Here is a 23,222-nt window from a genome sequence, read left to right on the forward strand (position 1 = left end):
AGTAGGATCAGGGCCCCACCTTGGTGACCTCATTTAACCTTGATCACTCCCTTACTCCAAATCCAGCCACACTGGGCACTAGGACTTCAACACATGAACTGGAGAGCACAGTTCAGTCCATAGCATTCCGGCTTTTCCTTTTTTTTTTTTTTGTTTGAGACAGGGTCTTGTTCTGTTGCCCAATGTGGAGTGCAGTGGTACAATCACAGCTCACTGTAGCCTTGAACTCCCAGGCTCAAGTGATCCTCCTATCTCAGCCTCCCAAGCAGCTGGGACCACAGGCACATGCCACCACACCAGGCTAAGTTTTGTATTTTTTGTAGAGATGTGTTGTGCCATGTTGCCCAGGCTGGTCTTGAACTCCTGAACTCAAGTGATCTGCCTGCCTCAGCCTCCCAAAGTGCTGGGATTACAGGCGGGAGCCACCATGCTTGGCCTGGCTTTTGTTTCTTGATCTCTGTGCCGGCCACAGGGGCTGCTGCAGCTGCTGCAGATGCCAGCCTTCTTGCTGGCCCCAGCATTAGTGTCCTCGGGGACAGCCCACCCAGTTCCTGTTTCGTTTTCAGAATTCTCCTTTCCCTCTGCTACTGCACCTCACCTCCGAATCACACTTGAACCTGGTTGCTCCATGGAGTCCCTTCACTTCCCGAAACCTGGACTCTAACCACAGCCCAGAGGGGTGCCAGGCCCTCTTCTTGCTCTTCAAGCTCCCAGGCCACTGGCCTTCTGGTCCCCCCAGGAATGTGGCACCAGCCTGTAGCTCGGCCTCTCAGGGCTACTGGGTTGTCCTTTTCATTTTTAACCTTGTTCAGTTACAAAGATAAAACATGTTCAAGAGAAAAACGAAAAGAAGGGAATCTCTGTGAACCAGTCCTCAAGTCCCCTCCTGGCCATGTTCGACAAATACACTGGCATAGACACACAAGACAGACGAGACGTCTTGCTCTAGAACTCCAGATGCCCATCATCCCTTTCTGTGGCTTCCCCTGCGTCCTTCTAGACTGTTCCCCCCACTTCCCAGTGGCCTACAATATGCGAAATCATGCCCTCTCTTTACTCCTGCCAGGCTCCTTACCCAGTCACCCTTTCCAGCTGTCACCCTCCTTGTCACCTCCCACCCTCCCTAGCCCCCAATGCACAGGTCTTCTCTAGGCTGGTGTTCCTCTAGGAGATGCCCTCTCCAGGAGAGACTAGGCCAGAGCTCCAGCTGTCCTCTCCCAGGGGAGTTGCGCAAACAGCGCCTGTGTCTCCCAGCAACGGTGTGGAGCGACATGCAGGGAGTATTGTCAACCAGGGCAGCTCACCCAGGCCCCGGTGTCCAGGGCTTTTCTTGCGGTGGTTCACAGAGCCATGCTGTGGTCACGTGGCTGGCCTCCATCTCCAGCCCTCTGGAGGTCCAGCTGTTAGTGTAGCCTACGGGGCACAGTCCCCAGCCCCCTGCCCCACTGAGCCATGCTGCTCTCAAGCAGGATGTTCCAGGGACTTAGCGATCCCTCCCAGGAGCCCTTGCTGCACCGCGTTCCACTCGGGCCACTCCCTGGGCCCTTTGGCTGAATGGAGCTCCATGGAGGATCCGCTTATCTCTGTCTTCATCAGCTCTGACTGCCATAGCAAAATACCATAGACTGGGAGGCTTAGACAACAGACACTTACTTTCTCGAAGTCCCGGAGGCTGGCCCAGAGCTCCACGTACTCCTGAAAATGCATCTCAGCCCCCCGGGGGAACACTACGCCAGTTCTCCAAGGGCTGCCAGTTCCCGGGGGGACTGCTCTAGCTTTACTCCCTTTGCTTAGTCACAAAAACAAATGACATCCTTTGGAAGAAGGAGGCCGGCGTCTCCCTCTGGAGAGGGACCTTACGCCAGGCAGATGCTGCTCAGCCCGGCTCTCACGGCCACTTCCGTGTGGCTCCCCCAGGTCATTGCCACCATCCCCACCAGCCAGCTCAAGTGCCTGAAGGAAGCCGGGCACGGGCCCGGGAAGGACGAGATGACCGACGAGGAGCTGGCCGAAGGCGAGGAAGAGATCGACCACGCCGAGCGGGAGCTCCGCAGGGGCCAGATCCTCTGGTTCCGGGGCCTGAACCGGATTCAGACGCAGGTAAGCCCCGCCTCGCTCTCGCCCTGGCACTTCCACCCCAAGAGGGTAGAGGCAAGCTGGCCAGCAGCAGCCGAGAGCCGGCCGTCTGCACCCGACACCCACAGGGAAACCCTTTGGTCTTGCTGCCAAGGTCACAAAAGCAGCTGCCAGTGTCCCCTTTGCCATTCTGGGCTGTGCCCGCTGATGGCTGTGGCACTGAGGTCGCCTCTCCCTGACAGCTCCTTCAGAGCCCAGGCATCCCCTGTAGCTAAAGGTGTGTGTGGGTGACTAATGGCTCTCTCAGAGGCACAGGCCAGCACCGTCCTCATCACTGCTGGGGCTCCCTTCACTTGGTGGGAACAGCCCCAGGTCATAGGCAAGTGACAGTATCGGGAAGAGAAGCCCATTTCAAACAGCCACCAGCGAGCTCAAGGTTCACTGGATGACACTGTAAATGCGATGGGGAGACTTCATTTGGGAAGTGGACTCGGGCCACCGAGTTGGTCCTTTCTGGTCATCCAAATTACCAAGGGTTAGGGCCGCCCAAGACCAAGGGCGTCAGCTGTGTTCCTCTCTGAAGTCAGATGGCCAACACTGCCACCAGTATCAGGCGCTTGCCAGAGCTACCATGCTCCCTTGTTCCCATCTCCTCCCGGCCAACAGTTTTGCCAGAATGCTCCAGACTCGCTGTGTCTCCACACCCCTCCCTGGAACTCTCTTGTGATCCCACTACAGCCTGGCCTCTGCCCACCACTCCCCAGAAACGGCGCTCGCCTAGGCCTGCGAGGCTCCCTTCCGGCTCGTGGGGTCGGGCTGTCCCTGCATCGTTCCTGCCTGCTGTGGGCACTGCCTGGAGACTTGCTGTCCTCACCCGCCTGGCACCCCCACCTCCTGCTCAGCCCTCACCCCACCCTGCTGTGGCCCTTGAGTGCTGAAAATCCTGGCCGGGGAGGAAGAAAGGGCCCATGGGGACCCCACCTGCGGCCTGGCCCCTCTCCCACCGCAGCCCCTGCAGCCTCTCCTTCATGGCCTGCCCCTCCCCCAGCAGTCGCCAGAGGGCCACCCAGCATGCTTCACACTCCACCTCCTTCTGCAAGGCCTGGGCCACCATCTCTCAGGTCACAGCCATCACTCCCTGCCCCTCCAGGCCCTGTCCAGGATCCCCAGTTGCAATGCCCCTGACATGGAGCGACTGACCCTCCTCCCTGAGGTCCTGCCAGAGTAAGGACACCACTGCACACTTGGCTGCGGAGCCAGGGCCCGCCTGAGCCACCAGCCCCAGCTCAAGCAGGAATAGGCGGGGCCTGAGGCCACACCCCTTCCCAGGGTCTGTCACACATCACCAAGGGCCGGGCCCAAAGAATCATCCATGCAACTTGCACAAAGCTGTTCTTGGTGCCCTGGGTCCTGTGTTCCCTCCCAGTGGTCTCAAGGGCCGAGTCTCAAGGGACCCAGCCTCAGGGCAACCCCACTCCCTGGGCCTTAGCCTCCTTTGCTTGCCTTGGCTCAGCTCAGCCCCTCCAACACCACCCTCTGCAGTGGGACTGGTGGAGCCTCTCTCCATTGTCCTAAGGATGAAGTCTACACTCCTGACCATGGCCTTCAAGCCCCTGCCTCTTGGTGTCACCCCAACCTTCCTGCACTCCTGCACCCCCGGCTGCCTTTCCAATCATGCCCTCTGCCCGCCTGTGCCACTGCACCTCCCCAACTCCTGCTGCATCCCCTGGGCCTTCATGCTTACAAAGCCCTCTTTGACTCCTCTCACTCTCACCACGGGCTCCTTGCAAAACTTTCCAGAGCTACAGAGTCCCCCAGAGACCACGATCACGCAGGGCTAGGTCAAGGGGCAACAAAGAACTCCACATTTCAAGAGCCCCCCAGGGGTCCAAGGGGCCTCTCCAGCTGAGAACCGGGAGACGAGGCTGGCATCCTAGGCACCGAACACAGCGTAGCCTGCGAAGGATGTGTTAGGTCTGGACTCTGAACACTGTCACCTATGCCCTGGCCTGGCCAGAACACAGAGAGCCCCGGTGAGGAAGGGGAGCAGGCTTTGTCGCCAGATGGCCTGCGTCTCCCCTCCCACGTGCAGGGGCTACTGCCCCAAGCACAATGCTCGGACAGGCCAGGGGTGCAGCACAGATAGTCTGTTCTCGTTCCCTGCAATAAATATTTCTGCGCTAAATCTTAAACACATCAAATGTTAGAAGCAGCATTCACATCTCCCCCAGTGCCCTCCTAGCGGCCCAACTGTGCCTTCTACGAGACCATGCCTATGGGCCCCCCAGCTGTCCCCAGATGGGCTCTTATCTATCATACCCCTGTTCTGCTACAGAGCCCAGAGCTGCCCAAGCCTGGGGTGGGGGGTGAGGACAGCAGGACCTTGCCCCTCGGCGGCCCACTTCACTCCTGCCGCCGCAGCCGAAGGCGAAGTTAGGTTTTCCAGCAGCTGAGACAACAGCCCTGCCCTGACCTGAAGCATCAGTGGTGTCAGTGGTACCCTGGCCACCTGTGTGTCTCGTGTCCTCTGTATGTGGGGGCCGCTGCAGCCTGGCTAGTAGAAGCGAGTCCCATCGGTTAGAGTCTTCTTAGAGTTCCAGGCTGTTCCAATTGTCGGTGCTCACAGAGACACGGGCAGCTGAGTCCCCTGCTTTACGTATGAGGAAACAGGGTGCACTCTTTCCCCTTGGCACCAGCCGATCCGACTCTTCCACGGGCTCCTGACCCCCATGGCTTTTCGCTTTGACTTTGTCACATCCAACTCACCATGTTTCTCAGGAATGCTGAACCAGTCGGTTCTTTTAGCCAGCTATGTAAGAGCATCTGCTCTCTTTGATTCGAAACACCTGCTTGAAAAATGGAGCTAAAGCTTGGGAGAAGCCCGTCAGGTTGTACGTATGCCCCAAGCCAAGAAAAACATTTCCTAGGCAGCTGGCCCCAGGTTTCTGCTTTTTGGGAACCACAAAATCGCTCCCCAGATTTTGGAGGCCGGCACAAGCTTTTCTGTTGCTAAGTGAAGGCATTTTGTAACCTGCTCGCACCATGGTTCCATACTAACATATCAACGCACCAGATGGACAGGGTGTCATTCCAGAATAAAAGAGTCCTTCAAACCCAGAACATGTAGCTTTCTGAAGCGCTCATGACTCGGTCTGTCTTTTTTGCATCCCATTATAATGCAAAGAGAAGCTTCGTAAGCAACTGGGCCTTGCTCCTGGCTCAGCTCTTGGGCTTCCAGGTGTGGGGTGGTGGCGACTGTGGTATTGTCACTGATGTGGCTCTCCCACTGGGACACCATCTGTAGCCAGGCCAGACCAATGCAAATCTGAGGCAGGAAAGGCATCTTTCCTATCCCTCATCACTTTTGCCGCAGCGAGAGTCCTCTCCTGAATCTAGACAGGAGACCCCCCCACCCGCAAGCCACCGCGACGCCATCACATCAACCATCCTCCTTCCGTGCGCTGACACACTCAGTATGCGTTCCTCACAGTCGCAGCAAGTGCCATGAGGTTCCCCTTGTGACAAGCAAGCGAGTGGGATGTGCTGGGCGGAAGGGGACTGGGCAGGCTGAGAAGAAGGAGGAATCCTTTCCACAGCGCGTCAAAGGCTGAAGTGGCATACATCCTCATTTTGGCCGGTGCAGGGGGAGTCTGAACACTCAAGCTGCCTTCTTCCGCGAAGCCCTGGCCCGTTTCAAGACACCCAGGTGAACCTGGTGGCCACCACATAGCACTGCAGGGCTCGGGCTGGAGCAGGTAGCTTTGGGCTCCAGATGCGCACACTGGCTTTGCTGTTCACATCATCTCCAGTGAGATGGACATGAGTCCCCATCCCAGCCAAGGGCAGGTCAGGAAATCCAAAGACACTGGGTCAAGGCCCTCCTGCAGGCCTCAGTTTCCCCAGCCTCGCTTCCCCTTCAATTTGTAGGAAGCTGTAAGAGTGGGGACAAAGCGAAGCCACGGCTGCCAGTCGGTGGGAAAACCCCCGCCTCCGCTAGGTCCATTCTTCTGCTGAAGTTTCGAGGGGGCGCCCCCTGCCCAGTCACTCAGATGAGCCACAGAAGCTGGCGGAGACGGGCAGGCGGATGGAGCATGGGGCATAAGTCCTCCGGGTTTAGAGGAAGCAGGGCGGGTTCTAATAGGAGCGTGTCATGTCCCTCAGGTGTGTTGGAGAGGAAAAAAAAGGTTGAGAACTATGAAGTACTTCCTGACAAGTGGCTTGCAAGGGGCATTTCTGACATGTCTGCAGTGTGCCCTGACTTGTGACCCCCTTCCCTTCCCAATCTCATGACCACTAACCATCTGCTCAGCAAACCCTCTCTCGGTGGGTGGCACAGAGGCTGGCCTCAGTCAGGGCCCTGTCCAAACATCGCCAGCTCCCAGTGAGCGGGGTGACCCGATGAGGCTTTGCTGTCACCCTATGTGCCCAGTGGTGGCCCCTATCCTCGCCCAGCCCTCCCCTCCGTGATAGCCTGGACAACAGTGCAAGCCAAACTTTATCTCATTTTCTCTCCCACAGATGGAGGTAGTGAGTACCTTCAAGAGAAGCGGTTCAGTTCAGGGTGCTGTGCGCCGGCGGTCTTCGGTCCTCAGCCAGCTTCATGACGTAACCAATCTTTCTACCCCTACTCACGCAATTCTCTCTGCTGCCAATCCTACCAGTGCTGCTGGGAGTGAGTCTTGACTTCCCTTTTCTCTCATAAATGGCATCTCTGGGGAAGAATAAGCCTCCCCAGCTCGGCCTTCTCTCTTTTCCAGTCTTGCATTCCGCTCACCGTGGCTTTTCTGTTCTTTCTTTACCGCCCTGTCCAGTCCTTCCCGCCCAGACGGTGTCTCTCGAAAGCCATATTCTTTTATGAAACGTATTCAACCCATGGCACTTCCGGACCTCCCGTTCTTTGCTTTGTTTGGTTTTTCGGTTTGTGTTTAGTGCTCCTTGTGCCATTGGTTCTCTTTTCTTGAACTTGTCTGCCTTTGCCGATGGTTCTTCATGAACTTGGGCCGCTTCTGGGGGTGTCTGGTGTCAGGCTAGGGCCTTGCTCAGTGTTCAGTGGTGCAGCATCAGGGCAGCACGCGGGCTCAGGGCCACCTTCCCGGGGCTGGAGGGGTGGCGGGTGCCTTTCCCACACTGTTTGCCACAGAAGAATCTAGCCCACGTACCCAGGAACTGGAGCGGCTCTTCCAGCATCCTCCTTGAAGTGGTTTCCTAAGGATGCCGCTGTCACCTGTCCCCAGGTGGGCTCAGTGCTGACCAATCACTACTGCACAGGTGGTGCCTGCCCTGTAGGCCTTGCCCCAAGCCACCGGGTGTTAGAGGTTTCCCGAGAACTGGCACTCAGAGGCCTCTTCAAGACGTTGCCAGGAAAATTTCCCACCATGTTGGTCACAGTTTAAAGAGGACCCAGCCCAGGGGCTGTCCTAAGGAGGTAGAAACTTCCATAATTGCTCACATCTTTTTACAAAGACAAAGGGAAGGCCACTCTACCGCTGACCCCACCACCCTGATGGGAGAGAATGCAGGGAACCCAGTGGGCCCAGCCAGGCAGCCTGCTTTTTCCAGCAAACTCAAGAGAGTTTATACACCAAAGAGTAAACTTTCGCGCGTGGGCCCAGGGCCTTTGCCAGGATGGTTCTATGCTACCTCTTTCCTTTCCTTCTAGCAAGCCCCCGAAGCGCTCCCCTCTGCCAACACGAACACGCCACTCCCCTGCAGGTGGGAGTCCTTAACCACGCCTTTTTCCATCACAGACTCTTCCAGCTTGATTGCTTTTCTTTTCCTTTCTTTTTTTTTTTTAGGAACTGGTGAGAGGTCCCTGGTGGGGGTCACCCCTCCTCTTGCATAAGCTGTCATTTTGGGCCACTCTGTCCTTTAAGGAAGGGAGGAGGCCCATCCTGTCCCCCTTGGGAACAGAGCACGTGCGCGCGCGCACACACACACACACACACACACACTCCTTCTCCAAACCACAGGCCACGTACACCTCCAGCTTGCTCCACACTCATCATGGGGCCACCTACCCTTGTCACAAATATTGGCTGACACCGTGGCAGTTGGGCTGAAAAGCACTCGGCGCCTCCAGTGCCCTAGACGTGGGCCCAAAGGGGCCTCGCCGCCACTCCACCCAGAGAGGCGGACAGGAGGCTCTGCCAAGTCAGTTAAAGCCAGAAATGGTTCGTGGCCTCCCAGCACCTTCCTTCCTGGGAGCTGAGGGCAGCAGGGGGCATGGCTGTGCCTCCGCCTCCCTCCCCCTTGACTTCCTCCGTATGTCTCTTTGCCATCTCTCTCTGTGCTTCCTGTCTGTCTGTCCATTTGCCCATTTGTTGAGTTAAGGGGAAGGCAGCCACCACGGCCCCACTCCACGCGTTCCTCGAGCCTTCTCCACAGCTCTGGCCTCATCCCACCCCAGGACCAGCTCCTTGTCCCTCTCCAGGTCCAGCCCAGCCTCTGTGGGGCCTGCTGTCTTTTCTCCCTCTGGATTCCTCCTGCTTCCTCCCTGGGGCAGCCTCTTGCTCCTCTCTTCCTTGGCTCCTAGCACTTCTTTCCTGCCTTCATTCCATGGCCATCTGTCCCCCTCCTCCCCACCTCCGGAGCCTGGCAGTGCCGGGTAAGTAGAGTGGGAGAGACGCCACCCCTCCTGCTGTTCACAAGCTATTCCATGGGGGCCCTAAGTGGCGGATAGCCAGAAGGAGGGCAGCTGTCCCTTGCACACTGTGTGCTCCAGCAGAAGGTGGGTGGCAGGGCCCTCTGAAGAGGCCCATCCCAGCTGAACATCAGCATCCCAGAAAAGACTCTGCCGTGGAGGAAGATGCTGGCTGGGGACCTGGCAACACCAAGGACATGCCCACTTCTGGAAGCCACCTGCCAGAACCACCTCCTGCCATCATCACAGTGCAGCGGATTGGTTTAGAACTCAGAACCCAACCCCCACTCCACGCTTCAAGGACCCCAAGCAATCACCAAGCCCAGCACTCTCATCCTAGAGATCAGGGGAAGGAGGTTGTCCCCAAGGGCCAGGACCTGCACTGGGTCCCATAAGCAGCCAGGCCTGGCAGAGTGGGGACTAGCACCAGCGCCCACCCTCTACTTGGAACTTTCTGGTGGATGAGAGATGCTCTGAAGGCTGTAACGGAGCTCCCCTAGACAAGAGGGCTGCCCCAACTAGGCCTGCAGGGGCGTCGAGTCACGTGGTTTCCTAAGGCAAGCCCACAGTTTCCCATCCTCTTTGCCTGCTCCAGGCCGGGCTGCCTTTCAGCCCACCAGGAGTCTGGGGCCTTTCTGGGCACTGGAGCTGCCTCCGTCCCAAGCCTTTCCTACTAAGGACCTCAGGTCCTCCAGAGAGAAGGGCCGGTGGTTGGTAGCATGACATCCCCTCACCCTGTGCCCCTGGGGCCAATGCAGGAAGTAGCAAGGGGGTGGCTAGGAGGGGTCGAGAGATTTGGGATCGCTGGGGCTCAGTGCTCACACACTCGAGCCCTCCCCACCCTGTCTAACCTCCCACACCTTTGCTGCTTCTGGACTCAGGAGTCCCAACACGGGCCCCATCCCTCCTCTGCATGCATTGTCAGACTGTGCCGGCCACAACTTCTGACCCCCAGCTCCAGGCAGCCTCCACTGCCCCTCCCCTGCCCAGCCTGGTGACTACCCCACACCATGCCCCAACCACACACTCACACACCGAGGCCACAGTATCACCCTCCCTGTTGGGTGTCCATATTCCGGAGAGCTGGTCAGGGACAGCTGGTTCAGTCACTCGGGTCTACCAAGGGCAGCAGGCACAGGGGGCTGCACGTCTGCCACTAGGAGGCACGGGAGGGTGCGCGATCATTTGGAAAGCCCCATCAAAGCCACTTGAGAGGCCTTTTATGTCTGTTTTCCACTGGGACACACAGACAAACCCCAGCCACGCATCCAAAGTCTATCCTTCCAGCAGTGCCACACCAGGCCTGTGTGAGATGCTTACTGTTGGAGTCGTTCCTGAGATGCCTCCTGACCTGGCCCAGCAAAGGAGCAGGGGTTAGGCAGCGGGCCATGAGTCTGGTCCCATGTGGCCACCGGGGGTCCCTCCGGGCCGTTTAGTTCCGGTTAATCATGCTGGAAACAGATCACAGCAGTTGCTTGGTTTTATTGGCTTTGGCAACATGAAAACCGTGTGGCCAAAGGGGCCAAACCGGGCCACGTGAGTCCCAGGCTTTCCCTGGACACTCCTTTCCAGGGCCCAGGGCGACATGCTCACCACACTCGCAGCCCCGTGGTGGAAGGAGTCTTGTTTTCTGGAGTTTGCTCCATTCTCAGGAAGGTCATGTGCTTTGAGCCAAGCCTCCCTACCTGGTTTCTGGGAACGGTGTGTTGGCATTTTTTCTCAGATCTTTGACAGTCTGCACCCTGCCTCCATGCTGGAAGCAGTAGCAACCCTCCCCCAAGAGCCCTGCCCCAGGCTTTCCTGGAACCCTGGGCCCTACCACAGGGGAATGCCCTTCCAGGCAATCCCTAAAGTAGGCACCAGAACGCAGCCTAGGGCAGACCCCAGGACCCCTGGTCCAAGGCCCTCCCCATCAGGCACTCCGAGTGTGGACTCCCAAGCTGGGAACCAGGGCCAGAGACCTCTCAAGACTAATTGGAGGTCCCGCAGCTGGATTCAGCCAGTACAGAGGCAAGGGCTCAGCTGGGCCTTCCTCCTGGGTCCTCTTTAGTCCGACCACCCGACACTGACTCGCCGCGCCCAGGTCAGTTCAGCTTGCTGGTGTTGGGAGCACAGGTCTAGGCTCACACGGTCCTGGGCATGAGTGTGCACACAAGGTGGGAGGCAATTTTCATGAAACTTGCCAGCTGCAAGCAGTTCTGGCTTGCCAACACACACAGAGCCATGTCTTGTCTTTTCCGTTCTTTGGTTCAATTCCTTGGGGAAAGAGCCAGCTGTGGAGTTTGCATTTTCATTTTTCCTAATTCAAGCATGTGACATCCCCATGGGGTAGAAAGGGGCCTTCCCCTTGCTCTTCCCCCACATAGAGAAGTGAGGCCGAAGCCATCTTCTCCTCAGTGTTCAGGCTATCTGAGCTTGGCTTCTCATTGCCCGAGTTGACTGATGGTTCATATTGCCACAGGCTCTTGAGGACACCTTTGTCTCGCTTTCAAGTTGTGATTCACCTTCACGCCTACAGGGGTTGTTTTGAGCCTGGAAACCCTAAAGTTCTTGACAAGAAGTTCCCCATGGGTCTCCCTGGCTGCTGTGTTCAGAATCTGCTCTAAATTCAAAGCTCAGATGCCTGGGGAGCTGACAGGTCCCTGCCTCCAAAGGAAGGTTCTGGACCAGTGGTTGGTGCTGAGCAGTGGATAGGTAGGGAGGAAATTGACCAGAAGCATCCGAGTTCTGTGAACCTTAGCGGCTGAGACTGAGCAGAGAGCATGGAGCCCCTCGGGTCGGCTGGTGCCCAGCACAGAGGCAGCAGGATAGGGCTTGTTTCTGCTTGAGGAATTAGAAGGAAGAGTGAGAAGGTGTCAGGCACAGCTTCTGTCGTTTCGTTGTCACTGCGGTCAGGAGTCTTTGCTTTGATTGTTCTCTTTTCCTTTCCTTTTTCTACTCTTCTCGGTCCTTCGCTTGTCTCCCTGCTTCTGCGGCCCTTCTCCACCCTCATCCTCCTCCCCAGCCCTGCACTGCAAACTCCAGCACTTGAAGGCTAACCAGGGGCACGTCTCCCCATGCACATGGCGGGCACCTCCACTCCAGCTGGCCGGCAGTGGCATCGCACATGGCACTCCACACCTGCACCCCTTCCGCTTTGGCTCAGTGTGGCCAGGGATGGGCCTTGTCAGTCTGCAGCGTCACCCGCCCTGTGTAAGGCTCAGAACTGCTCATCCACGCAAGTCGGGAGCCCGGGCCAAGCCCACAGCACCCAGCATGTCTCCTCTGGGCAGCTGGTAACAAACTGCCCGGGACAGCCTCTCTAAGGATGCGTACTTGAGCTAAGTTCAGAGGAAGGAGAAAGGCCAGCCAGGCAGCAGAAAGGGCAGGGGTCATGGCTCCGGGGAGCCCCTGCGTGGGGTGTTCAGAAACAGCTCCAGCCGGCTGGGCATTGCAAAGTGGGCAAAGAGCTATGGGGAGGGCCGAAGCCAGCACAGGAGGCTGGTGCAAAGCCGTGTGGGCCCCAGACATTCAGCCCCGTCCACTGAGCCCCTGCTGGGTGCAGCGAGCCAGACAGACAGACCCCTGCCCCAGGGGCATTACCTTCCAGTGAAAGGTGGATGGATGTAGGGGGCACTTGAAGGAAGGAGCAGAAGTGGGCACCATGCTGCTGGGGAAGACAAGAGTGAGGGGAGCCTTCCTGGTGTGGGGTGCAGCCACAGCAAAGGTCCCCAGGTGGGATGTGCCGGAGGCTGAGGGGTAAAAGAGGGCAGAGTGAGAAAGACTGGGGCCGGCTCCAAGGGCCACAGCCAGTGGAGGGCTTGTAGCGGGGGAGACCACGACATGCTCTGGTTTTTGGGCCGCCGTGCTAAGGGCATGGAGGGGTGGGGGCGAAGTGCAGGTTCTGGATGGCGTTTGAAGGGAGCCACGGGGCTGGGGCCGGGGGGGTTGGGCCTGCTAAGTTTGAGACCCAGCTTAGATGCCCAAGTCTGGAGCCGGAGCCGAGAGGCTGTTAGCCGACAGGTGGAATGGAAGGCCGAGAGCCAGAAGAGAGTACCTAGACCCAGAGGAGGGGCCCTCGGGTGTCAGGGATGGGAGAGGAGGAGGGGCTGGAGCAGTGTCAGACAGCGCTGGGGGACTGTGAGGAGTAAAGGACTGTGGCCTCTCAGGGCCATCAGCCATGATGGGGAACGGAGAAATGTGGCAGAGGGAGACAGCAGGAGGACACAAGGAGGTGGGGACACACAGTGGGGAGCCACCTCGCCTCACCCGGATGAGATGGGGAGTCCTGCAGCCCAACCTGACCCTCCTAGGGGCATCTCTCCCTGAAGAGTGCTTTCATTTCCTTTCTTTTTAAATTGTCACAGTAAAACGGGCTTTTGGGGGTACAGTTCAATGAATTTCCACACAGTCAGGACACGGGCCAGTTCCATCGCCTACTGGAAGGTTTAGAGCCAGATGGGGGACCAAGAGTCTGACTTGGCAGCCGGAGAGAGCTCGGAAACTCCACCTAGAGAAGGGACAGGAAGGATGGAGGGCTTTGCTGGTGGGGGTTGGGGTTCCAATGTGACCCCAGGGCCCCAGGCAGGACATAGCAGCAGCAATGGAGGTGAGGAGAGGCTCAGATGTGGAAGATGCTTTTGAGTTAGGGTAGGGCCCACAGGACACGTGGATGTCTGGTACATAGGGTCAGGGGGTCAAAGTGCCTCTGAGGTTTGGCCAGAGCCCTGCACTGGGATGGGAAGGCTGCTGGTGGGCAGAGTTCAGCTGGAGCACTGATAAGAGTCCTCCTCGGGCCTCCTGCAATTTGAGAGGTCCCTTAGGCATCCGAGGGGGAACACCCGGGAGGCAGCCAGGGCAGAAGTCTGGCAGTCCAGGAAAAGGTGGACATGGTGCAGCTGGTATCTGCAGTATTTACGGTGGCCTGATGGTCTATAGACAGCATTGACAGCCCTGGGGGCCATGAGATTCCTTTGGGAGCAGTAGGGGGGGTGGCGCGTCCTGGGCTGGGAGCAGAGCGGGAGGCGGTGCAGGAGCCTGAGATGAGGGCAGAGTGAACCCAGGCTGGTGGAAGGAGGGCATCCTTGAGCACCCAGGTAGGAGTGCAGCCCTCTGGGATGGGCCTCTCTTAGAAACGTTTGCTGCTTTCCATTGAACCAATCTCCCAGGAATCGACTGCATCCTTCAGTGTTGGGTGGGCTGAAAACATCCCACCTTAACACCAACACCAAAACATTGTTTAATGGCCCAGGATTAGGATGCAGGGAAAATAGAGCCTGGAGAAAGCTGACTCACTGTCAGCTGTAACAGACTCACCAGGACTCCAGCCAAGCTTAGCACCCCCAAACAGCAGAATGTTGGGGGGCAGCCCTTCCATCCTGCAGCGGTTCACTCAGTCACTTGTGCATTCCCCAAGTGTCTGCTGAGCAGCTGCTCTGGGCCAGGCTCTGTTGTTAAGCCACAAACAAGGCAGATGCCATCTGGGAGGGGCATGCTGGAGCAGCCGGTGAGACTGGAGTAGCAGTAGCAGCAGAAGCCCAGCCTGGAAGGAAGGGCTGGCTCCGTGGCCTGGCTGTCCTTTATGGAGGTCTTTGGAGTTGAGCCAGGTGCAGTGAGACCTGTGCATAGGTTTGAGCAGGGGCCTGGCCTGATCACATGCCCCAGGTCTGAATGAGGCCACCAGCTCAGCGAGATCTCACCCCACACAGCCCTGGGGTCAAGGCCTGCAGCATTTTGTCCTTTTTGTGACTTGATGGGCATGGGCAACAGCTTTAGCAGGCGATGTCCCAGGCGGCTTCCACACCACAATCCCGTACCAGAAAAGGCCTAAATAATGAGGCAACATCTGCATTGGCTACGAAAACTGAATTCTGTTTCTTTTCATTAAAGATGTCAAATTATTCTCAATTTCTGTGTTACCCCTAATTCAGAAACCAGTCTGGGGATAAAGGCCTGAGTGAGAATAGCTGACCATCTGCCGTCTGGCAGATGTGGCTTTCCCGAATCCAGAGAAAATCCGAACCAGATTTCAGATGGGGTGCTAGAAAATTCCAATGTGGAGCTTTTTGGCTTACTTTTTTTTATTATTATTTTAAATAGGAACGGGGAGTATCACTCTGTTGCCCAGGTTGGTCTCAAACACCTGAGCTCAAGCGATCAGCCCAGCTCGGCCTCCCAAAGTGCTGGAATTACAGCCGTGGACCACCAAACCTGGCCCTGGCTCACTTTTTGCACTGGAGAGGTGATGAGGTTGGCATCATTTCAGCTGATTCCGAAGCACTGTGCTTTGCCTAGCTGAGCCCCTGGAGGGCTGAAAGAAAGTCACCGAAAAAAGGTGATTAATTGTCTAAACTAAGGGGCGGCTAACTTTTCCTATACAGAGCCCGAGAGGAAATATTTTTAGCTTTCCAGGCCTGGTCTCTGCTGCCGTGACACAACTGTGCCCTTACAGCATGAAACTTAAACCAGTAAAATTTTATTAACCAAAACTAGCAGAGAGCTGGGGTTAGCCCTTGAGCAAGCCCTGACACCTTGTCTAAATCCAGAAAACCAAATCCTAGATCGAACCTTGGCCCCAGAAATGCTTCGGAACTCCTAATGTGTCCACCTGCTCACATAGGCAGGGGTGGACAGGTGTTGGATGAACCCCAGGGTCTGCCTGGCAGCTCAGCGCTCCGTCTGCTGCCCCCTATAGGGATGGCAGTACAAGGTGGGCCAGCTACCATTGGCGGCTGTGCTGACACTGGCCTGTGCGAGGCCAGGCAGAGGCCTCCCCATCAACTCCTGGCTTCTAGAAGCAGGAGGGGGCCCAGGCTGAGGGGCCAGGGAGCAAAGAGAGGCAGCAAGGACTTGAGTGCGTGAGGCAAGGTGGAGAAGCCAGAGGAGGGAAGGGCTCACTCCTGGAGCAGTGCCCTGCCGGAGGGTCAGGGGCCTTCAGGGCTGCCGTGCGCTCAGCTGGGGGCAGAGGGCCACTGTGCCGGGGGAGTCTGGGGCACAGCGGGAGCTCTTTCATGCGGGAAGTTCCGCTGATCTGAGGTCTGCAAACTCCTGTGGGGAGGGATGGCCAGGGAACAACACGGAGCGAAGCCCGGGAGGCGGCAGAGACGCAAGTTTTGGAATGCCTGACTGGAAGATGGAGGAGGAGACGGGAGAGAGGACAGGGGGAGTGAGGTCAGAAGAGCAGGGGCACCAGATTGAACCAGACCCAGTCAGACACGGGGGCTGTGAGGAGGCCACAGGGGCATCTGAGCAGAGACAGGCTTTAGTGGGTGCAAATCAAAAGTGTGGCCATTTTCGGTCTCAGATACCTCCAGCTGGGGACTGCTGGGCTCTCTGGCCTGGAGCTCTGAGTACAGGCCTGGGCCACAGTTTCTGGTTATAGCCAGATGGGCCCCAGCACTGTGGCCAGGGCGGAGAGGTATGGACAGAGAGGAGGAGGGACAGAGCCAGGCCAGAGCTCTGGGGCACCCAGGGACAGAAGAGAGGGCAGTGGAGGAGATGGGGCCAGGGCAGCTGGTGAGGTGGAAGAGGGCCAGGCAGGGGCAATGTCAGGAAGCCATGAGAAGTTTCCAGAAAGAGGGATGATCTTCTGTGTTGAGTGCCCTGAGGGATCAAATCAGACGAAGATGCAGAAGTGGCCAGTGGAGTTAGCCGCAGGGAGACCCTCGACATGGCAGGTCCCGGCTCCAGCCATGGGAGCTGGGGGATGGAGGGAGACCCATGCGAGAAAGGCCGGCAGTGCCCATAGGCTGGGAACTTGCTCATACCAGCAGGTACTTCGGACTTTCTGGTAAGATCGAGAAGACATCCCACTCACCAGCATTCTCTCCTTTTCAAATCATCTTTCTTTTCTACCAAATTGGAATTCAGATTGGGCAGAGACCCCAGAGGTCACCAAAGCCAGTCGTCTCCCCAGGACAGGGAACTGCGGGGTCACAGCCAAGAGCCTAGTGCAGCACTCTCAAGTTCCAGAATACCTGCCCAGCTCAGCCTAGAGAAAGACACTGCCATCTTTTCCTGCATGCGGATCGGTTGACGAGACCAAGGCCCACACCTGAAAACTCTTTCCAAAGGCAGGCAGAGCCATCCCATTCCGTAGCAGCCCTCCAACAAATGGGTGGACATTTCTCATGCCATGACCCCCAGCCATTGATGTGGGTGGAACTTACCAGCACCAGCCGGCCACTGACTGTCTCCTTCCTTCCTTCCTACCTTCCTTCCACGTTTCCTTTCCTTTCCCTTCCTTTCCTCCCTCCCTGCTCCCACCTCGGGCCCTGTCCCTCCACCTCCCACTCCAGATCCGGGTGGTGAAAGCGTTCCGTAGCTCGCTCTATGAAGGCCTGGAGAAACCAGAATCCAAGACCTCCATTCACAACTTCATGGCCACGCCCGAGTTTCTGATCAATGACTACACCCACAACATCCCGCTCATTGACGACACGGACGTGGACGAGAACGAGGAGCGCCTCCGGGCCCCCCCGCCCCCGTCCCCCAACCAGAACAACAACGCCATAGACAGCGGCATCTACCTGACCACGCATGTCACCAAGTCAGCTACCTCTTCAGTGTTTTCCTCCAGTCCCGGGAGCCCGCTCCACAGCGTGGAGACGTCCCTCTAACAAGAACTTGTCTCAGCACATGCGCACACGCACACTCGGACTCACACGAAGTCACACGCACACATGCACGCACACACACATATGGGGACCTGCACACCTGCAAAACGAGGGAACAACTAAGGTGGCTGAAGACCTTTCTGGCAGGGCATTTGCAAGGACCCAAATCCATTCAACAAGGGTGCAGCCTGCCACAGGCTCCTCATCCGGACTGAGGAAGACGAGGACAGGGAGGAGGAAAAGGAGGAAGAGGAGGACAGAAAGGGGGAGGAGAAGGTTCTTCGTCCAAAGGAGGAAGGAGAAGAAGTAGAAAGTGCGAAGAGCTGAGTTCCCCACCTTTTTTTCTATTGATGCTTCTTTTTTAACAAACTACCGTTTTACCGTGTGTTTGCCGTTTGGGCTGTGTGGTGGGCAGGGGGCTGGTTTGGGTTTATGGGGAGCTTTTGTTGCACCCATGCAGGGGCAATCAGATCAGCATATTCATGCAAAAAAAAAAAAAAAAGTTGAGTGCTCTGCAGGCCTGTGAAGGGTGCCACCTGAGGGAGCCGCCTGCAAGCGGCCCTGCAGCCACAAAGCAACCCGCCCCCTGCAAAAACTAGGCACATCCGCAGTGCGCATGTGTGTGCGTGCATGCACATATGTGTATGTGTGTGGATCTGTACACACACACATATATATGGCCAGATGCATATTTCAATAAGGAACTATTTACTGGCATGATATTTGCATTCCTCTTATCAGGCATTTTCATTTGGAAATTTCATTATTGAATGTAGCAAGGTTGTTTTTTTTTTTTTTTTTCAGGGAACTAGACTGCAAGAATATCTTTCTGGTCAACCCATTTTTGTCCCTCATCACCCCGCCCCCACCTTTCGCTCCTGCCCTCTGCCCGGCCCTACTGAAATTCCCAAGGAGAAGGCCGAGAGGGGGCGCTCCAGGTCTGGAGCAGGTATAATTGGAGCATTTGCACTGAGACCCCTGCCAGAGAGGAGAAAACCTTTTCAATGGAAATTTTAATCTAAAAGGAAAAAACCAAAATATTGATGAGAAGGAGTCCTCCAGTTAGTGAAAGGGGAGTTTCGTTTTCAGCTTTCTTTGGTTCCTACTCCAATTCCACATCCTTCATCCTGGCCATGCCCCCACCTTCAAGAGCATGAAGCACTCTTGGAGTTGTGGGTCCTGCCCAGAGTCCAGAGAGCAGCCTCAGCTGAGCACAGGTCCGAGGGGGCGGGGGCAGGGCCAAGAGTTCAAAAGAAGCCAATGGAGGGAGAGGGAGCGTCAGAAGCCCGGAGGAGCTGGTGGTGGGAGAGTGACGGCAGGGACGCAGCCACAGTTCAGACCCTGTCCCCTCAGCACCTGGATGGACTCCCACTGTTTGCTTTGGCAAATGCCGAGGAGTCCTCGGTAGACCACCTTGATGTCTGCTGTGACATCAGAGGTGCCACCACCAAAGCACTCTTCCCACCCTAGTCTTTGTGTCCAGAGGCCAAGCTTAAGCCATGAAGTCATGGATTTGTGGCTCGGCACCAGGTCCTGAGGGGAGCCTATCCTGGCAGTGTGGGCACCTGGTGGCCAAGCCTCAGTTTCCCCCAAATGAGCAAAGGGGATAAAGAGGGGCCCGACTTTTGCCACCCTCCTGAGGAAGCCCCTAGGTCCACACAGTGATGCCATGGGGGACCCTTGCCTTCCACACTTGCAGGTGTCACGTTTTGCAGGGAGGTGTTTGGGCCTGGGGCTCAGCCACTGGGAGACAGTTGGGACCTGAGGGACAGAGGATCGGAATGGAAGCCACCAACGTGCACTGGCACCCTCAGAAGGCTTGTCTCACCTCCACCGACATCCACACAAAACCAAACAGGAGCAGGCGTCATCCCCACTATTCCCATGAATGCCATGTCACCCCTGAGCAGAAGCAGTCAAATCTCGGGCAAAAGAATTTCGGTTAGAAAAGAAAATCCCACTTTAAAATGCCAGCTGCAGATAACTCAAAGCCATCCCTTTTTTCTAAAGGGCACATTGAGAATGTCACCCATTTGTAAACTGTTCCCTGATGTCCTTGTTTAAACGATAATAAGAAAAAGGGCAACTCCATTTGTTGAGGGTCTTTGTGTTCTTCAATGAGAAATCAAATTTGAGACGTTGAAATTGGAGCTGCGTGCTGCTGCACTCACCGGCTTCTTCTCACTCTCTGTCGTAGACACACCGATAGGACCAATGGCCAATAGATATTAAAAGCAAACCCTCACTGCTGCTGTATAAAGTTGCCTAATGTAAATGTCGATTGTTTAGTCCCTAGGTCACCTTTGTGCTGTGGTGTGGAGTTCAGAAACGGTGTACCATGACCTGGAATCTTTTGCTCTTGTTTTTGCAGTCTTCAAGGCTGGGGGCCCTGTCTCATTGGGAAGCCCCTCTTTATAAAGCATTATATTACTTGGAATGGCTTGGTCAACTGTGTTCAGTTCATAAATATGTTTTACATTTTTATCTGCCTGTTATAAAGATGAACAAAAAAACTTAATGAGAAAGATCACAGATACGTAATAATTTAAAGTCTGTAGTTGAATTTCCTAACTTAAAGAATAGACCAAAATTTCTGTGTATAAAAAAAAATGAAAGGCTCCTTACATCCTGGTCTGGGTAACGTGTGTGATTTATTATTTGGTGAATTATTGTGCAGAACAAAACAAAGGTGCCTTCATGCCGCTTTAACAGAGCTGGAGAAGCCCCGGGCAGGAGGGGCTTTCCCCTGGGTGTGCAGCAGCCTGGCCGGATGTGTATGCAGAAGAGGAAGTTGTGCTGGGATGTTAGGCCCCCAGTGGGAGGGGCTCCAGCTGCTGCAGGAGCCGCGGCTGTCTTGACTTGAAAGGGCCTCTAGTACACGGCGCGGTGGCTCAGTCCTGTAATCCCAGCGCTTTGGGAAGCCGAGGCGGGAGGATCCCTTGGGCCCAGGAATTTGAGGCTCCCCGACACACATGCACGCTCCCCACTTCTTTTATTGTGGTAGAACACAGATCACATAAAATGTACCACGTTCACCATTTTTAAGTGTGCAGTCCAGGGGCAGAAGCACATTCACGGTGCTGTGCAGCCATCACCACCATCCAGCCGCAGAACTTGCTCATCTTCCCAAACTGAAGCTCTGGCCCCGTTCAACCCCAAATCCCCACCCCCCAGCCCCTGGCACCCAATCTTCTACTTTCTGTCTCTATGGATTTGACCACTCTAGGCCCCTCATAGAAGTGGAATCCTACAGTATTTGCCCTTCTGTGACTAGCATGATGTCCTCAAGGATCATCCATGTGGAAGCATGTGTCAGAATTTCCTTTTTAAGGTGAATCATACTCCATTGTCTGGATATGCCACATTTTGCTTATGCAATCAGCCATCCATGGACATTTAGGTTGCTTCCACATTTCAGCTATTGTGGATCATGCTGCAGTGAACATGGGTATGCAAACCGCCCTTCCAGACCTTGCCTTCCATTCCTTTGGGCCTATACCCAGCAGTGGAAATACTGGATCCTATGGGAACTGTAGGTTGAACCTTTTGAGAAACCGCCATTTTCCATTCTCATCAGCAGTGCAGGAGGGTTCCAATCATAGACGCCTTTGCTAATCGAAAGCCACAGGAAGAAAGCCCACCATTTCACTCATTCCCTTAATCCACATGCTGCATCCCTGAACACCTGTGCCTGTGCACGCCCATGCTCCATGGTCCCATCCCTGCTTGAGCCCAGAAGAGCCAGGAAGGCAATCCTGTGGCCAAGACTTGCCAATGACCACCCTGGCGATGGCGCTAAGACCACACTCCCCTCATTTCATTGGACTTCTCTTCCCCTTTTCGACTTGGCAGCACCGGAAGACGCATTTTCCAGGAAGGCTGCCAAGAGAGGAGAAAAATGGCTTCAAAGTCATTCAAAGCATCAGAGTCCATGCTTCTAAAACTGGCAAAAAGACCAATCAGGCCGGGCACGGTGGCTCACACCTGTAATCCCAGCACTTTGGGAGGCCGAGGTGGGGGATCACTTGAGGTCAGGAGTTCGAGACCAGCCTGGCCAAAATGATGAAACCCTCTCTCTACTAAAAATAAAAAAATTAGCCGGGCTTGGTGGTGCATGCCTGTAATCCCAGCTACTTGGGAGGCTGAGGCAGGAGAATCACTTGAACCCAGGAGGTGGAGGTTGCAGTGAGCCGAGATCGCGCCACTGCACTCCAGCCTGAGTGACAGAGTAAGATTCTGTCAGGAAAGAAAAGAAGGGAAGGGAAGGGAAGGGAGGGGAGGGGAGGGGAGGGGAGGGGAAGGGAAGGGAAGGGAAGGGAAGGGAAGGGAAGGGGAGGGGAGGGGAGGGGAGGGGAGGGGAGGGGAGAGGAGAGGAGAGAAGACAAGAGAAGAGAAGAGTAAGAGGAGAAGGAAAAGAAAAGAAAAAAGAGAAAAGAGAAGAGAAAAGACAAATCAAAAACAGCAGGCAGAAGAATCGCAGCATGTCCTTGCTGCATTGGTGTCCAAGTGCATCCTGAACCATAAGGATGAGTAAGTCCAGATTGAGCCAAAGTCCATACCAAGACAGCTGGCCCTTCATGGAGAGACATCATGCTACCCCAAAAGAATCGCAAATTTGTGTCTGTGAATCCCTTGTCCACAAGCTTCTGCTTCAAACATGACACAGGTTCCACAGGGGAAAATCGGAACTCAGTGAAACAGCTGAGTCCTGGGAGTAAAGGCTTGCGCAGGGGTCTGGGGGAGGCCCGTGTGTGAGTGGCCCGTGGCTGCTCACAACAGAAACTTCTCTCCCAGTTCTGAAGGCCAGAAGTCCAAAATCAAGGCATGGGCAGGCCATGCTCCCTCTGAAGGCTCCAGGGCAGAATGTGCTCCAGGACCTCCTCTTAGCTTTGGGCATTGCCAGCCGTCCTCGGAATTCCTTGGCTTGTAGATGCTTCACTCCAACCTCTGCCTCTGTTGTCGTGTGGTTTTTCTCCCATGTCTGTCTCTCCCTGTGCGTGTGTCTGTCTGTGTCTCTCCCCCTCTTTTTTTCTTATACCTGAATCAAGCAGCTTTATTCTCACCCACAGCACAGTTCAATGCACGTGGGAGGCTCTGTTAGGTTCCAGAAGAAATATAGGCACGGAGGCTGTTTCCGGCTTGCAATTCTGTCACCTCAGAGTCCTTTCTTTCTGGAAGTTCAGATGAGAAAATAGATGGTGTTTACACCTTTGCTCTTAAGTGCTTACAGTGACATCTATAGTGTCCCCTGGACTTCCAGAGATGAACATGAAGCACATGATCCTATCTAGAATTGGCGGGCACTAATTTTCCCCACCACAATGATTGCCTGTTATTTCAAGCAACTACTATGTGCCTTATTGGTTTTACATTTTAACATACCGGGCCAGGCATGGTGGCTCACGCCTGTAATCCCAGCACTTTAGGAGGCCAAGGTTAGAGGATCGCTTGAGTCCAGGAGTTTGAGACCAGCCTGGGCAACATAGCGAGGCCTCATCTCTACCAAAAATAAAAATAAAAAATTAGCCAGGCACGGTGGTGCACACCTGTAGTCCAAGCTACTCAGGAGGCTGAGGTGGGAGGATCGAATGAGCCCAGGAGGCCAAGGCTGTGGTGAGCCATGATTGCAAAAGAGAGAAAAGAAAAGAGAAAAGAAGAGGGGAGGGAGGGAGGGAGGGAAGGAGAAAAGAAGAAAGGGAGGGAGGGAGGGAAGGAAGGAAGGGGAAAAGAAAAAAGAAAAGAAAAAGGGGTGGACGAACTAGCCCAAGATACACGGGTGATAGAACCAGCCTTCACAGCCAAGTGGTCTAACTCCAGAACCCACTCTTCGTTTCTTGGAATGTTAAAATGTATTTGAATGCTAAAATGTGTCTTGTCTTGTCTTTCCTGTGTCTTGTCTTTTGTCTTGTCTT

At 55.5% G+C, this 23,222-nt stretch overlaps 1 protein-coding gene across 12 annotated transcripts in view; it reads left to right on the plus strand.

Moving 5' to 3' along the window:
- The window catches only part of ATP2B3 (ATPase plasma membrane Ca2+ transporting 3), a 65,314-nt gene extending 45,373 nt beyond the window's left edge, over window positions 1-19,941 (plus strand). For 3 of the 12 annotated variants that reach the window (XM_034950377.3, XM_034950378.3, XM_034950379.3), the window contains 4 exons: window positions 1,918-2,100; window positions 6,595-6,748; window positions 11,721-11,908; window positions 16,993-19,941. In XM_034950377.3, the coding sequence (XP_034806268.1) occupies window positions 1,918-2,100; window positions 6,595-6,748; window positions 11,721-11,908; window positions 16,993-17,313 (846 nt within the window). In that variant the 3' untranslated portion in view covers window positions 17,314-19,941. Of the gene's footprint in view, window positions 1-1,917; window positions 2,101-2,814; window positions 3,925-6,594; window positions 6,749-11,720; window positions 11,909-16,992 lie in introns of those variants that run through there. The other 9 variants (XM_055106899.2, XM_034950384.3, XM_055106900.1 and 6 more) reach the window with 4 other exon arrangements.
- Window positions 19,942-23,222: the final 3,281 nt, after the last annotated feature.

The sequence above is a fragment of the Pan paniscus genome, chromosome X, assembly GCF_029289425.2.
Source record: "Pan paniscus chromosome X, NHGRI_mPanPan1-v2.0_pri, whole genome shotgun sequence".
Classification (NCBI taxonomy): domain Eukaryota; kingdom Metazoa; phylum Chordata; class Mammalia; order Primates; family Hominidae; genus Pan; species Pan paniscus.